Raw genomic sequence first — 17,943 nt, 5'->3', positions numbered from 1 at the left:
TATCATCTTCATGTGTACAGATGGCATAGTGACTGGAGCTGCTGCTTTATGAATTCTGCATCCTGGGTTTCAATCCCGCACAAAAGGTTTTTCTCTTTCTGGAGTCTGTCAGCTTTCAAAGCCTCTACATGAAGCTTCCCATCCCAGATGTGTGAATTTGGGTAAAGTGATGATTCTAAAATGGCCTTGTGTACGTAGGCACCCTGCCTTGTGTTCTCAGGATTGCTTGTGACCCAGAATTGCAACAAAAGGGTTTAAAAATATTGTGGTATGTTAAATTACTCTTGAAAAAATCTTAAATGTATTCATTTTGGGTTTGAGCAACACTTTAACAAACACTAGATTACTCAAAGTATGGCCTTACTAATTTCAACTAAATTATGACAATAACTGGTCAAATGCCATTTCTCTTTTATAATAATGACTTGTAAGTTTATTTGTTATCAGAGGATGTTAGCTTCATAAGAATAATCTTGTTTTATCCTAGCCACAGAACAATAAGTCTCTCATATTCTGTACTGTTTGCATGGTGATACAGTTCAAGAAAAAGTTTGTGAAACTTTGGAGTTACCTGGATTTCTGCATTAATTGCACAAATCAATGTGCTCTGATCTTCAGCTAAATCACAATAATAGCCAAGCAAATTGAATAACACATAATCAAGTGTACTTCATCTTGTCGATACGGAACTCATTTTTTAAACATTCACAGTCCCTCTAGGCCACTTTCTTACATTATTTGGGACTTCAGACCCAAACACAAAAATATTTTGATCTGCAGAACCCCTATCATTTCAGTTAAAAAATGAACAGAAAATTCCAAAAGAAGACAATAAAATAAAGTTTTATTCATAGTAATCCAATTGTACCAGCAAACTACATAAAATGCTGACAGATTAGAATTTTACAGGTTCTTTCATAATTACTGTAACAAGCCAAAAAGTCACAGCCATGGGTAAAACTCATTCATATTACATCAATGAAATGTAAAAAAATAATCAAAGATTCTATGATAGGATGTACTGTTCAACGTAATCAATAATGGATACATTATTATTTTTGTAGCCTAAGTTTTAGTCTTTCAGACAGTGGTAAAGGACTGTCTAATGAAATAATGGAATCATCTCCATCACTGTTTAAATGTTTGAGAGTAGAAACAGGACTCTGGGAACAACTGCTAGTGATTAAACAATTCATTTCAACATTTTCGGCCTTAGATTCAGCAACCTTTGTTGGAATAAGGACATCCATATTTAAGTATGCATAACTCCTTTGGTCCTGCTTTTCTGTTCCTTGCTTGCTTTGGTCATGGTTATCTATAAAAGTTGGAGGCATTAACTTGTCATCTCTCCTTGGCAAATATTCATTTTGATGCATTTTTTCTCTCAAAGCCCCACATTTCTTTGTAGGCTTAAACTTAAGTTGTTGTTTCTTAGAAACAACCTTTGTGTTTTCAGTGTCACTGTCTTCACCAGACGACAAATTATGACAGACACTTCTTTTAACAGTTTTGGTTACATTTTTACACCTTGTGTTGTCACTGTTTGAAGGTTTAATTCTCTTCTGCTTTTTATCTACAATGTAAAGATCATTTTTATTATCGCAAAACTTAGATGTCATATCATTGTTCCCTTTGATACAGCCTACAGTTTGAATAGTGGGGAATTCCAGTGACACTTTTGTTTGGCCAGAGGACACATAAATTTTCTTAGCTGAATTCAGGCATTGCAGAGGCTTTATTCTGTAGAACTCACTGTTGGAATTCTCCTCTGCACAAAGTTTAAATGGATTAAGATTTTTTAACAGAACTCTCTCTCTTAAAGAAACTGAACCATTGACAGTTTGGGCTGCACAAACAGGAGAATTATTCAAGGCAGGTTTTTCTTTCAAGGTTTCAACATTCAACTCGGCTAAGTATTTCTCATCACTGATAAAGCTGTCTTTAGTTTGTAAGAACAACACGTTTTTATCTTGAATTTGTCCAGAAGGAAAATTGCAGGCCACTGATTTTGGTGAGGTGTTAAATGATGTTCCATCCCAATCAATATTACTTAATTGCAGTTCATCAATCAGTGCCGAAACAGAAGGAGAAAATGTGGGCGACTGGTGGTGGCTTGTAAGTGCAGGAGAAGATGATGGCTTAAGTATATTATTTGACAGATTTTCATAAAATTCTGGATGCTCTGGAACTGGGATGCTGGAGCTATCACCAAAAGATTGGCTGGTTATTTTTATCACATCTTTGTATTCACTTTGATTTATAATAATATGGGCATCATCCTTTTGATCTTCTTCAGATGAAGGACAAATATTCATTTCTGCTAATAAATCGGCAATGTCATCTGGAGATTTCTGGATTTCCTGTTTGTTCTTTTCTATAAGGGAGACAGCACAATGATTGCTCAACTGCAACATAATGAATTTTAAACAAAGGAAAGTTAAAGATGGCAAGATTACAGTTGTTGTACATATAAGAACAATATCTGATGCTGGATTAAACAAAATCAGCAGTGATGCACTGTTTAGACTATATTTTGTCATTCTAAATTTTAAGCATACAACAAAAAGATATTTTTACACAAACAGAAAAAATATTTCTTCGGAGTGGAGTGGATTTCTACTACATGGGCGGTGATGCGGGGGACAGATATAGATATACAGTGTGTATATATATATATATATATATATGGTGTATATATAGTATATGCAATATATCAGCACACATTATAACACTATGTATTTAATATAGTATGTATATAATTTCCTGCGGTGGGTTGGCACCCTGCCCAGGATTGGTTCCTGCCTTGTGCCCTGTGTTGGCTGGGATTGGCTCCAGCAGACCCCCATGACCCTGTGTTCGGATTCAGCGGGTTGGAAAATGGATGGATGGGATGTATATAATTTCAACCTATTTCTACTTTTAGCTGATTCTACCATTAACAAAGCAAGTTGTCACTTCTCATTTTCTATTCTAACTAGTTTTCTTCTGTTACTCTAGAAACCACAAAATTGTTATGCTAATGTAAACTGGAGAGAATATTAGATAGGAATTAACTCATTCTTTTTATCTTGCTGTTTAATATTTTATTCTTTGTTAATATGTAGTTTAGTAAGCAAGGCCACTACTTACTAATAACCTCACAAGTGAATAACACTGAAATAACTGCTGTTATTTACAGATATGTACACTCGGTTGACCATTTATTGTCATCTTTCAGATGCATTTAATATAGCAAACTCCTTCAAAAAAGGTGAATTAAACATGAAATGATGCAAGAGAATTAGAGCTATGGCAAAACCAAATCTTAATTACTTATAAATCTCAGAATACTGCACTTTTCTACAGTTTAGCTAAATAAGCAGTTAGATTAATTAACTCACTGACTATGAAAGTGGTTGGTATGAAAACCTGCAGCCACACAGAAGGGATGTGCCAGGACTGAACTTGAAAACCCCTGACTTACCAAATATGGGCTATTCTGTTTATTTCCCTCTTTCTGGTTCCATGAGAGTTGGCTGTGTTTTTATGTAGCCCAAAGGTCAAAATGTGTGTCTGGCATTCACCTAATCTTAATAGGATCAGGTATGATCCTGACCAGAAAATAAACAATAATTTTATTATAAGAATATTAATAATTTGTTTTTTTTTACGGATTACAGTGTCTTTTTAATTTTGCACCAGTTCCTTTAATGTGACATCCTTTACATATTCTATAACTCTGTGATGGCCAATACAGCTTTCTATGCTGTGGTGTGCTGGGCTGGTAAAATCACTTCAAGAGAGTCCCACTGAATCAACAAGTTGATTAAAAAGGCTCTTTTTATCTTTAGACAAGTCAGAAGTTTTCTTCTTTTTTGTGTATATTCTATGGATTGTTGTTTGTTTGTTATAATATTTCCCTCTTGGGATAAATAATATAAAATCAGTCTATTTAAGGGGAACCCAGTAGCAAAGTAGTTAACGCTGTTGCTTCACAGATTCACCATCTTGGGTTTAAATCTTGTGTTTCTAATCATTGTCTGTGTGGAGTTTGCATGTTCTCCCCATGTCTGCCTGGGGTTTCCTTATCCATCCCCAAATAAATGTAGATTATTATCAAGCTTAAATTGTAAGCATGAGAGTGGGCCCTACAGTAGACTAACATCCTGTCCAGAGCTCCTTCCCACTATGCACCAAACGCTGCTGGGATAGGCCCTACACCCCAAACAGCAAGACGGTGAATTGGACTGAGTGAGCCTGGGAATGTACATTATGTTATGAGTAATTATTCTTAAGATGAAGTAATAGTTAATTAGTTCATGTTCCACAATAGACATATGTATCTGTCAGTACTATTTAAATGTTGTTCCAACATAATTCAACATTTATGCCATAATGTTAAGAACTGTTTGTGTATTGTATATAAAAAATAGCATTTATAAAACACCACTATCATTCAGTGGTTAAAAACCAATCTGATGATTGAGATATTTCAATGTGGCCTTGCTGTGCATCAAGCTGAAATCACTCATATTTGCATTTAATGCAAAAAACAAACTCCAATGATCACCAGTTCAACCAGGAGAAGACGTCAGATATTCACTTAAAATGAAGACAGTTACCGGCAGCAGATCTGTAGCTAACATGTCTAGGTTAGCTCCTGTTGATGCTTCTAGACACCAAAGATTTTAAAGGTGTGATGCAAGCACAGCTCATTAAGGTAAAATACGACAGCCTGCTGAAACATTTATCACCTTACTGCCACTTTATTACACAGGAATATCTAGATCTCTCTTTTGCTGTGGCAAGTAAGCTGTTACCTTCTGTCTTGACATTCCTGTGGGAAGGAGGGTTCTTCAGCCCCTGAGTACAAACAAATGTTTAACTTCTCTAAGCTAATTGACCATGTCCTTATTTTATTACATGTTTCCACTCAAATACTTATTTTCAGATTTAAACACAGACAACCAAACTGTTCAAATTAAAGTATAATGATCACATACGCTAAGGGTTAATTTAATTAGAATTTAGTAAATCTAAATTCTTCTCAGTGAGTGAGAAATTACTTTAATAACTTTTTAATGTTTACGGGAAACAAGATTCTGTGTTTGTTTAACATTTTATAAACAACCTTTGGTAGAAATAACGGGCTGTCAATGAGAAAATGTGTAAAGTTAGATATAATGCCGTTAATAAAGTTTGTAAGCTTACTTTTCTTTTTGTTTTTACTGGCTTCGTCCTTCTCCTTTATAAAGTGGTCAACAATCTCTGGGAATACAGTTTGAAACAAAGACTCTTCTTCAACTGTTGTCACTATTTGTTGTGCTTCAACAGGGTGATCATCTGCATAAACATAGCCCTCTAAAACAAAAATGAAAGTAGTCAATCATGAGGTTAGAATGCTTTGATGAAATGCAGTATATATTATATTTATTTAATTTTCATGGTCAAATAAAAAAATATTTTCTTGTGAAACATCAAGTGAAGCTGTGCATGCAAAGTCGTGCCTGAGAAAGACAATGTTACTTATTCAGATTAATCAGTATTTGATTCTGCATTTCTTCCTGTATACACATGCTGACAGTTTTCTCTTATCTTACTTTATGTATAGTGCAATTATGAGGTGACGCGTTTGCATTACATTATCTGTTCACCTGCATATCTAAAACATCATTCAGATACTGTATATGTCCTTTCCTTTCTGTCTAGTGTATTCATATTTCACTGCAAGTCAGTGTTTTGGTTTAATTCCCCACATTATTTAACACAAATATGTGGCATCACTTAAGAGGGTGGAGTCTTTTAGCAAGCCATTAAAAACTATTTGAGATGTTTCTATACAGGAAGGCAGATTCTTTTGTCCACAATATCAACGTAAAATAGTAAATATACAATACTTTGATGATATCTAGATCAAATGCTAATGACAGTATTTTGACAAGATCAGAATTAGTATTGTAAAACAGATTATGTAGTAAATAGTCTTAACATTTTTTGTGAAGAGTTTTGAACCACTGTGACATTCTTCTTTGATTCTGCACTAGCTTTTAGAGAATCACTGGCACTTGTTCCTAGTTTGTGAGGTTTCTCCTTTGACATGTAATAATTTTTAGATGTATAGGTTTACTTAATTAAAGAATACAATTTCAAACTTTATCTATTCAGGCACCTAGGAATATAGTATTGGGTCATTTTTTTACTTTACTGTACTTTAAATAAATAAGAAACAGTTAATCAGAAATAAATGTACAGCTTAAATTTCTTACAGCACATTTGAGCATATTGTATAGAGATGAACAAGGTCAACTAGTTACTACTTTTATAATATTCAATGAAATATTATGTTATGGTAGAAAACATTGCAACACGTCTGATACGCTGTATTGAAATAATCATATCTGGTTACTAACTGAGAAAACTTTTTTTTTTTTTTGCATGTCCATGAAAAGTATAAAAGAACTAAAAAGTATGAAAATACAAATATTTACTAACCTGGTTTTTCCCATATTATTTCAAAGCAAGAAATCCCATTTTTTATTCTAGCTTTAAGTATTCTAGGAAATACAGAGAACCATAAAGAACCATTGCGTGCAAATCAAGTAAATACATATAAATCAATATTTATATCCAATACAGGTCCATACAATATGGACATACACCTACACAGCTACATATTTTCTAGATTTAAAGGTTAAAAACTTAAACTTATCCTATCCCTTCTATTCATAACACTTGTCAATACAGTATAGCAAATATAAACTTAAAATACAGATTATTGCCTTTAGCATGTTTAGCATTCTGATAACTTCTTTAGGATATTTGGTGTATTTATTGATGCAAACAGAGCCAACTGTTATTAAAACAAGTTTTGTGAACTAGAACAAGATACAAATGGTGATTGGGGACGTACTGTATATGAGGGGACATATGTGATCTTGATTTTACTTTGTGATAGTGAAGGAGTTGGCAACCAACAAGTTCAGCAATGTACTGAAAAAGCAGCTCTTATATACACAAGTTTACAATACTGCTTTAAAAAATGCACATACAACAGATATTTCTGCTAGGCAGGTAATGCCCTGGTAATTATGGGGTCAGACTGAATCCACTGGGGGGAAGTGAACCTGTAATTTATTGGCTTCCATTCTCCAATTGAAGAAAAATGTAAACTTTGGAACCCTATTTTACAGGATCTATTCTTCAGTTTTTATGAACTTATGCTCACAACCTAATAGAAATTTCTATAAATTTGTTGTTGTGTTTGAGATTGACATAATGCAAAGTATGCTTTCTTAAACCATGAAGCTCACAAATACTGTGCTGGGAATAATTTTTAAGTGAAATTACTTATGTCTGCTTGAAAAAACTAAGCAGTATATTATAATACTGTTTAACACTCATCAAATAAACACACAGATGATGCTGATTACATAAAGCTCTGTGAGAAAGCTTCATAATGACAGGTTACCCTGGTGACAAGGAGATACCAGGGATGATGGGTTCAAACAGGAGGCAGACCAAACCCATCCTGGAAAAGTACAACGTACAGTTGTGACAGAGGAGCTGATGTTGCTGATGGTGAGCAGTATGCCGTGTATGTGTGCATGGGTCCTGCCTTTGAGAATGTGAACTTGACACACTCAGGCTTTGGGATGTAGGGATCTCTGGGGCTGCTAAAGGTACCTCTGGCAAGACAGCATCCTTAGAACTTACTAAGTTGTTACTAAGGACATCTCTGACCCTGGAGACAGTTTTTCACAATTTCCCCAGAAGTAGTGCCAGGCTGGAGTATAATATCATCTCCTCTTTAAGTGTGGGCTGGAATAAGATCTTGTGCAAAAGAGAGGCCATAGCTGTGAGTGAGTAAAAGAGAGAGAAAAGAGAGAAATTATTGTGTTTTATTCTTTGACTCGTCAAGTAGAGGTAGATGAGCCACACCACTGAAGACACAATGGTTCCAAATACTGAGCACAATTCCCTTTGTCATTACATATGCAGTGTGGTGCACAACAAAGCAGGAGGTAAACCAGTGAAGCTAGCGGAAAGTTCCCATACAAGGCATTTTCTTAGTTCTGTTATCTGTGTGCTTGCTGGCGCAAACACATGCGGTATTCATTGGAACAGCGTATTTCAGTTGTTAAGCTTCATGTCTGTATAGGCTCCTTCAAGTTGACATGTGAAGAATTCTTCAAACAATATCCTATTGTGAGTGCTCCAGTAAACTGCTGAAAAAGTGACATACTACTGAGTTCTGTGACCAATGCACCAAAACCAAAAAACCCTTCTATTCCTACCCCAAAGGTAGTCACTAATATCTCAAGTGGTATGGAAAGAAGTCTTCATTGATGAACATGGCAGTTATCACAACAGATGGACTGAGGTCTGTTTTCATGAATGTTATTAAAGTACAAGAAATTTGCATTGAAGCCACAGTTTTCGGCACAGCCTTTAAAATGGTATGTGACAGTCTTTAATACCTTTCTCTAATAATAAACAAATAACAGAATAACTTAATAAGTGCAATATAACAGTCTTATTATACACCCGGACACTTTTGTGCACAAATACATCGCTTCTGATAGTAAATGATGTGTTACTTTTTTGTTTCTTTGGATAACAGCTATCACATCTTAAATTTCTTACACTTCATAAAAGTAGACACTCTTACCGTATCGGCTTTATCTGTGATACACTTTCCTTCCCTTTTAATCTATTAATCATTTCCATGTATGTCATCAGAATTAGTACTTTTTCACTGGTGTAATGCTTAGGCCATTCCATTTTCTCTAGTGCAAATTTCTATAACAAAAAGCAAAGTTTTAAAAATGTATTCAAGATAATGCAGTGCTGTAAGACAACACAGTAAAAATGAATCTTGAAAACTGCTGCATATTCAAAATTATGTAATATATGGAAATCTGATTCTCAAAAGTTATACTCCATTCTACACTAAACAAAAGATGCTCAAAATTTTTTCTCAAAAACCTTAGATTAATATCAAGAATCTCAAAACAGTCTAAGTCAGGTTCCTTTAGTCATCTTTGAGAAAAAGATTGCAAATATTTGCTCTACAAGTACATAAGAGGTCAAGAAGAAAGACAAAATCTGCTCTGAAAAATCAATGGAATACTAAACTATTCTTGAGATCATGTAAGTGTATAACAAGTTTTCCAACGATGTTTTATGGACAGATGAATAAAAAATAGAGTTATTGTTCTACAAAACAAGATGCCACATTTAGTTTGATAACTAACTTAACTATAAACCATATAGTAGGAACAATTTTTCAGGATTCTCTGCTGCTTCAGGACATGAAGTCTTGCTATCAACCACCACACATAAGAAACAGTTCTGTGTTGAGAAGTGTACAACTATTCAGGCAAGTCTGTAAACAACTACCAAACATTTACGAAACACATTAAGTAGCCAAAGTGGGAGGTATCAAGTGCTAAGCAACTGGCGAACAACCAAGAAATTTAATTTTTATTACCTCAATAATGATAAAGTGCAATTCTAAGTATTTTTTTATTATATTCCATAACCTTCTTCGATTGGGTGTATTCTAATGAGGATAATAAAGTATGTTCATATATTCAAATGTTAAAAATAACAGTATTCAAGAGAAATACACATGTTCTCATAATACAGTAAAGTATATCTTATACAGATTATTGCCTTTAGCATGTTTAGCATTCTGATAACTTCTTTAGGATATTTGGTGTATTTACTGATGCAAACAGAGCCAACTGTAAGGAAAACAGGTTTTGTGAACTAGAACAAGATACAAATGGTGATTGGGGGGGTATATGAGGGGACATATGTGATCTAGATGTTACTTCGTGATAGTGATGGAGTTGGCAACCAACAATTTGCAATTGTTTATTGCAAATGGTTCATCACAGAAAAGAACAATATATTTTATATGTTTCAGTTTTATTATTCCATTTAGTACTTTAGCATTAGCATTTTAGTTCAATGCTAGTTTAACGTCATCCCTTTTTAGTGTAGACCCAGTAGCAGTACAGCAACTAATAGCAGAACCATAACACAGGATATGCCAATTACCAGTCTGTGTTGTCCACTATACCAAACACTTACTAGCTTTTTGAAGTGGGCTGCCTTCCAGGGATGCCGCTGCTAAATGATCCCCCATCTTCCATTTTGCAACTTAATCAATGATGTACACGAGATTAATGTTGGTTGGTGTAATTCTGTCTTTAAGTACGAAACAGCTATGTATTTCACAGTTGTGACAGTATTCTCCAAAGTAAATATATATAAGTATTAAACACTTTACATGTTAGCACTGTTGCCACACTTTAAAGACCTAGAAGGTGGTTAGCATTGCCAGTAAAGAGTTTCAATCATGTGCCCAGTTTGTTCTGTGTGGAGTATGTGAGTTCTCCCCATCTAAGCACAAGTTTTCTTCTGGGTACTCAAGTAGAACCCATCATGAAAAATCGCCTCCAACTGGATTAATTGGGTTTGAGAATGTTATGGTACGAATGTTCATAACAGTTCCACACTGATTCAAATCATCGTTTTAATGACCTGAAATGATTTCATATTATCATCATTATCCTGCACAAATTAAGTGTAGTCGGGCATCAGTTTCCTCATCATCATATTTACTTGGGAAAATGTGGTCCTTCCTTGAAATTATGTATTTAAATTTTAAAACGTGTCATCCTTCTTGTTTTAGCCATACTTTATTCCTCGGCTTTCTTATATTGTGCAAAAAAAGCAAGTTTCCTTCAAAAGCTTTCTTTCTAGGTATTACACAACTTAGTCTTACAGTATATACTGATAGACTCTCTTTATTTTGCACCTTTTCAAGAATGCTGTATTCTGATAATAATATTAATGTTGTCTCAAGATGCAAACCTAATGTTCTAACATTTTCAGTTCAATTTACTTATAAATGTTAAATCAAATAAACTTCCAGGATACTTATTTAATGAATGGCATATCATAAATACTGTATGAGTTAATACTCTGGAAAAATGTACCTGGATTAAAGACAGATTTGGTTTTCTCCATTTAACTTCCATAATGGGTTTGTCTTTTGGAACAAGAAATTCTTTTATAATCTGGTAAACAGCCAAATAATTTACAAATGGATGAGTGCCATAAAATGCAAAACAAAGAAGTAAAATATTTGTTACAAATGTTATTTTTACCTCATGAAATGGAAAACCTGCACAAGCCTTGGCTTTTCTATAAAAAAAAACACATACACAAATAAATGTTGAATAAAGAGTAATGAAACTAAATGGAACTGTTACAGATCTTTAGAAGTACAAGGAATACCTTTTAATGTTAGCTTCCACTGCACCAGCTTGTTGTTCATTTGTTGCCTGATGCCAGGCACAAAGACATATGTAATCATAGTCTTGAGGTATGCAAAACTGCGTACTGTTACAGAGTTTACATCCATGAGTCTTATGATTCTTATTTGAACCTAATAATTTAAAGTAATAACATAGCCAATTATACACTTGCAAAACAGTGAGATATTGAAAGTTATATTCAGTATTTCATAGTCATTTAAGGGGTGACCATTTACACAAAACCACTGTGTCAATCCACTTTATGAAAATATTCCTCTAAAGATCATTGTTTCCCTGCTGACCCCAAACTCTGTGTCTCTGCAGAGTAAGTTGGGGTATGTGAAAAATGACAAATTTATAATACAAAAAACTGTATATGGCAAATAAAATAAATTATAAATTTACATACATTATTTAAAACTTCAGGAAAAGACTTGGTGGAAAAAATATAGGTAACTAAAAGATTAGTCTTTGGCTTAGGCTACAAAAATGGCCGAGGCTCTAATCTGAACATTTAGCATATTGGAGCAGTGCATATTATGACAGATCAAATGTGTTCTCATACCAAATACCGTATATACTCATGTATAAGTCGGGTCTTGAAACCCGAAAAATCGATCATAAAATCAGACCCCGACTTATACGCCCGTTCAAAAATCTGACACTTAAATTATTTATTTTATTTTTTTTACATCTTCTTGCCTCCTCCAATCTTGCATCGTTTCTCAGACACATCGAATTTTGTTGCAGCAGCGAATAACAATTTCTTTTGCTACTTCAACGATATTTCATTTAAAACCAGCTTCATATTTTCTTCTGATTGAATGCTCCATCGTAGATAAGGGATGCTCTTACGATAAAGGTGTATGAGGGAATGAGATACAAAAAACACAAATCAGTGCAAACGTCGCTTCGGAATAGTTCAGGTATTACCATGTGGTCATGTAGGCACAATAGAGAGAGAGAGAGGTTAGGAGCATGCGCTGATACAGCACATTGCAGTACCCACATAGAAAAAAACGGCAGTACGCTCCGTGGTTACTCTCTCAGGTGAGCGTTAGCATATCATAATCTCTTGGACCAATTGCGTGAGTTTTCCGCATATGACTTATACGACCAACATTATAAAATACCAGAAATTATACTGTAAAATCAAGTCCCAACTTATCCGCAAGTATATACAGTACTTCTTTTTTTGGTTTGTGAGTGAGAACCTTCACTTGAAACAGAATTTCAAGTGGTGATTATCTCAGTTTAATCTGAATTTGACAACACCACTTTAGTTCAAAATCAAAGGAAACTATAGCCTATGTAAATAAAAACAATAATAATTTTAGTAATTCAGATGTCAACATCAGAAATATAAACATGACATTATTTCAGCTGTGTTTTTACTATTAAAAATGTGCAATCCCACTAATGTTCTGAAATCATCATCAAGAACTGATAGTGGTCTGTCTGCTTGTTTTGCACTGCAGTGTACTAAACTTCCCTAACATGTTGAAAGAATGAAAGCAGAGTAAAATAGGACTAATACAACAAAGGGTGGAAGGATCAATTTGACTAGGCAGATGAAAGGCAGGAAACCTCTTGTGGTTTCAGCACAACATTGCAAAACACTTTCTTCATTATACAAGGCAGCATTACTAATAAATGATACAGGTTTTTAATAAAGTACATGAAATGAATAAAGCAATATGTCAGAAAGAAACAGTTTAACAGTAATATATCACAGCATCTCTTGTACCTGATCCTTAATAATTCAAGAGAAAGCACATTTAAATTGCAGTCTCAAATATGATCAACAGTACAGTCTTACTTGATGTCATTTATTCATTTTCCACTGCTTATCCGACACCAGGTCTTGGGGGCAACTATATTAGTAATGAGGGTCAAATGTCCCTCGCCCCAGCCATACTTGCCAACTCATATTGTGGGATCCCAAGACTCAATGTCATTGTCTTTCATTTACGAAATTGTTTGGAATAAAAAATTAAAGTTACACTGAACTTCTTGGATTGAACTTAAAAAGCATAAAGTTAGTGTTCAGGTATTTAGCAGTTAATGATTTTCATTTTCAAAAGTAGTAAACAAGGTATGTGGGCCAAATAAAAAAATATTAAAAAAATAATTACCATACCTGGGTGTCGACAAACTGTACAGTGGGTGACCTTCTTAACTAATTTAACTGGAGTTCCCATTTTCTGAAATTGCTCCTTCCATTGCTGAAACCTATTTAACATTTTACTTGAAAATCTGATATTGAAACATTGACACAGTAAACTGAGATTCAAATGTCTAGTCACATTTTTAGAATAATAATAAAACCACTCATTTGTCTGTCTACTCATTATTTGGACCTTTCCAAAAATTAGGTTCACATTTAGAATACAACACAAAATGGTAATAACATGCAAATGTAGTATTTCATTTTGCAGACAATTGTGTTTAGTCAATATTGTAGGTGGTCAAAGGGAACATTAATCGACTCTGCAGTGATACTGTGGCTTCATATTTGCTTTACAAACAATTACTATGACCTTTGTCTAAATGGCATCTCTTATGGGACACTTTGCTGGACAGACCAGGTGAGCCTATCCTCATCAACTTTGTCCAGCCTCTCCGGTGGAATTTTGAAATACTTCAGGCCAGGTGAGAAATATAATCCCTCGAGCATGTTATTTTCCATGCCTAGTATACACGACTTATCCATTACCACCATAAATCTCCCATGTTTGCAGTAATTCATAAGAAGATAAAATTCTAATGAGGCCAAGAGAGCAACATCATTCCCAGACAGTAAAGATGTAGCCCTTAGCTTCCCAGACTGGATAATCATGAACACCTTGGCTGAGCCTGGATGTCTTGTTCACGAATGTCACATACTGAAGACATGCCTTTTGCAAAGGTCAACATGTTGAATGCACTCATCTTAATGCTACATTTATGAACACAACTCTTGCTCCTCCACAAATATGGGGGCAGGCAGCAGAAGCAGCCCTGGAAACCCATAGTCCATGGACTCTCCTGAGGATTACTTCCTCCAGGTATGTTGCCAAATAGAGTTTTTTTCATCCCCTCTGTTGTCAGCTGTCCACAGTTACACAGTTAATTAATGGACAGATATTACTGGACCCAATTTATGTTAATCATCTTCACATTAATTTGATTTCCTACCTATTCAAACAAACCTGTGTCTTTACTTGTTATGTAATTAGTCATTTGTAAAGTTTATATTTGCATTTTATCCTAGAACATGTTTCAGTGTTCTGCACCTGCACTAAGTCAAGGAAAAATAAAAACTCACTAAATAAAAATTAACTGAATCGAATTGAATTAAATATCTTGTGACACTTTCCCCAAGATATGATATACACAGTCATAAGGTTTATCTAAGTCCACAAAGCATACGTAGACAGGTTTTGCAAGTTCATCTTACCCCTTTCATATATGTAAGAAAAGATCCTGAAACACCGATATGAGGACTTAGTCCTGGGGCTAGACCGGAGAGTGTTGTTAGCTACTGAGTCTTTGGTGGCCACTTGACCCACATACAATACCCCAAGTCAGTCTCATCCTCTAAAAAGCTGCACAGAGAGCTGAATGCAATGGCAGTGACAGAGAGAGTATATATAACATCCAACATCTGTCTGCTTTTCACAAGAGAACTACTTAAAAGATTTAAAGCTGGTTTTTTTTTCTATAATTTGCTTAAACATTGTGGTTGATTTTGTGACTTCTCTCATTGTGCTAAGTATCATAGTACACTTGTGGTACTGATTTATTTGCACAAACCCAACAGAGAGGCTGCAGGCTGAGAGGAGGGGGGCAGGGCCTGTTTCACTACTACATGGACAGAGCCACCGGGAACAGATATATATATATATATATATATATATATATATATATATACACATACACACACACACATATATATATTGTGTGTATACATATGTGTGTGTATATATGTGTGTATATACAGTATATATATGTATATACATATAAATGTATGTATGTATATCTATATACTGTATATCTATCTATATATATATCTATGTATATCTATCTATATATACAGTTAGGTCCATAAATATTTGGATAGAGACAACTTTTTTCTAATTTGGGTTCTGTACATTACCACAATGAATTTTAAATGAAACAACTCAGATGCAGCTGAAGTGCAGACTTTCAGCTTTAATTCAGTGGGGTGAACAAAACGATTGCATAAAAATGTGAGGCAACTAAAGCATTTTTTTAACACAATCCCTTCATTTCAGGGGCTCAAAAGTAATTGGACAATTGACTCAAAGGCTATTTCATGGGCAGGTGTGGGCAAGTCCGTCGTTATGTCATTATCAATTAAGCAGATAAAAGGCCTGGAGTTGATTTGAGGTGTGGTGCTTGCATGTGGAAGATTTTGCTGTGAACAGACAACATGCGGTCAAAGGAGCTCCCCATGCAGGTGAAAGAAGCCATCCTTAAGCTGCAAAAACAGAAAAAACCCATCCGAGAAATTGCTACAATATTACGAGTGGCAAAATCTACAGTTTAGTACATCCTGAGAAAGAAAGCAAGCACTGGTGAACTCAGCAATGGAAAAAGACCTGGACGTCCACGGAAGACAACAGTGGTGGATGATCGCAGAATCATTTCCATGGTGAAGAGAAACCCATTCACAACAGCCAACCAAGTGAACAACACTCTCCAGCTGGTAGGCGAATCGATATCCAAGTCTACCATAAAGAGAAGACTGCATGAAAGTAAATACAGACGGTGCACTGCAAGGTGCAAGCCACTCATAAGCCTCAAGAATAGAAAGGATAGATTGAACTTTGCTAAAGAACATCTAAAAAAAAACCAGCACAGTTCTGGAAAAACATTCTTTGGACAGATGAAACCAAGATCAACCTCTACCAGAATGATGGCAAGAAAAAAGTATGGAGAAGGCGTGGAACAGCTCATTATCCAAAGCATACCACATCATCTGTAAAACACGGTGGAGGCAGTGTGATGGCTTGGGCGTGCATGGCTGCCAGTGGCACTGGGACACTAGTGTTTATTGATCATGTGACACAGGACAGAAGCAGCCGAATGAATTCTGAGGTGTTCAGAGACATACTGTCTGCTCAAATCCAGCTAAATGCAGTCAAATTGATTAGGCAGCGTTTCATGATACAGATGGACAATGACCCAAAACATACAGCCAAAGCAACCCAGGAGTTTATTAAAAGCAAAGAAGTGGAAAATTCTTGAATGGCCAAGTCAGTCACCTGATCTTAACCCTATTTGAGCATGCATTTCACTTGTTGAAGACTAAACTTCAGACAGAAAGGCCCACAAACAAACAGCAACTGAAAGCCGCTGCAGTAAAGGCCTGGGAGAACATTAAAAAGGAGAAAACCCAGCATCTGGTGATGTCCATGAGTTCAAGACTTCAGGCTGTCATTGCCAGCAAAGGGTTTTCAACCAAGTATTAGAAATGAACATTTTATTTCAAGTTATTTAATTTGTCCAATTACTTTTGAGCTCCTGAAATGAAGGGATTGTGTTAAAAAATGCTTTAGTTGCCTCACATTTTTATGCAATCGTTTTGTTCACCCCACTGAATTAAAGCTGAAAGTCTGCACTTCAACTGCATCTGAATTGTTTCATTTAAAATTCATTGTGGTAATGTACAGAACCAAAATTAGAAAAAAGTTGTCGCTGTCCAAATATTTATGGACCTAACTGTATATCTATATTATATCTATATTATATATATCTATATATATATATATATATATATATATATATATATATATATATATATATACCACAGGGCGGCATGGCGGCCCTTCAGAAACCCTCTCTTAAACAATTTTTCAATGGAAAACAAACACAGTCTTAGAGCTCCTCTTTGTGGGAGCAGCTGCCAACTTGCTTGCTGCGCATACAAACATTCAAAAAATCGAGCTGCAGCCATTCTGAGGTCTCTCACTCTCTTGTCTCTCTTCCCCCGGACTCCCTCCGATCTGGCCGATGCGTCAGGTTTGACAGCTGTTCCTTGTGAGGTCAGATCGCCTCTGTAAGAGACGTGTTTGTAACTGGCAGAACAGCAATAAAGTTTCTACTCCTTGGAAAACCTGCTGAACTCTCCTGTGCAACTTTGTGACCCAAGCTTCACAATATATATAAATTGCTTTTCAGCATTTCAAGCTACAGGTCATTTTTCAATTCACATGCTAAACACAGAATAAGAAACATTTAAACTCAAATTAACTAATGTGCTCAATCACAACTGCAGATCAGAATTTGATTTAGACTGTTTGCAAAACTTGAAAACCTATGGTCCTCTACAGACTATAGCAGTAAAAATATAATGTAATTTTAGAAGTCACAGCATAATAATGTTGCATTTCTTTTATTTTTTGTAAAAGTATCCTGCATATTTTAAACTGAGACACTTTCTTACTTTTCAAGAAGAGTCTCTCCCTTCAGTGACTTTATCAACTTGACTGTTTGTTCTTTTCCAATTCCTGGAACTCCCTGTTAATAAAGTAATAACATTTAAAAGGCAAAATTACAGTAGCAACACATTTGGTTAGTATTTTTTATTAAAAAAAAGATTAAGCACTTCTTTTGACAGCTACATGAT

At 35.1% G+C, this 17,943-nt stretch overlaps 1 protein-coding gene across 1 annotated transcript in view; it reads right to left on the bottom strand.

Annotated features, from left to right (window-relative positions):
• Positions 1–825: 825 nt before the first annotated feature.
• LOC114648426 (flap endonuclease GEN homolog 1) overlaps positions 826–17,943 on the bottom strand; it is a 34,473-nt gene continuing 17,355 nt past the window's right edge. The window contains exons 6-14 of the mRNA XM_028797455.2: positions 17,761–17,834; positions 13,450–13,541; positions 11,290–11,440; positions 11,160–11,196; positions 10,989–11,069; positions 8,648–8,778; positions 6,472–6,533; positions 5,191–5,340; positions 826–2,374 (exon numbers count right to left, since the gene is read on the bottom strand). Coding sequence (XP_028653288.1) covers positions 1,053–2,374; positions 5,191–5,340; positions 6,472–6,533; positions 8,648–8,778; positions 10,989–11,069; positions 11,160–11,196; positions 11,290–11,440; positions 13,450–13,541; positions 17,761–17,834 — 2,100 coding nt within the window. The 3' untranslated portion in view covers positions 826–1,052. The remainder of the gene's footprint in view (positions 2,375–5,190; positions 5,341–6,471; positions 6,534–8,647; positions 8,779–10,988; positions 11,070–11,159; positions 11,197–11,289; positions 11,441–13,449; positions 13,542–17,760; positions 17,835–17,943) is intronic.

The sequence above is a fragment of the Erpetoichthys calabaricus genome, chromosome 3 (genome assembly GCF_900747795.2).
Source record: "Erpetoichthys calabaricus chromosome 3, fErpCal1.3, whole genome shotgun sequence".
Lineage (NCBI taxonomy): Eukaryota > Metazoa > Chordata > Cladistia > Polypteriformes > Polypteridae > Erpetoichthys > Erpetoichthys calabaricus.
Note: the sequence above shows the minus strand (reverse complement) of the source record. Positions and strands in the feature narration are given on the sequence as shown.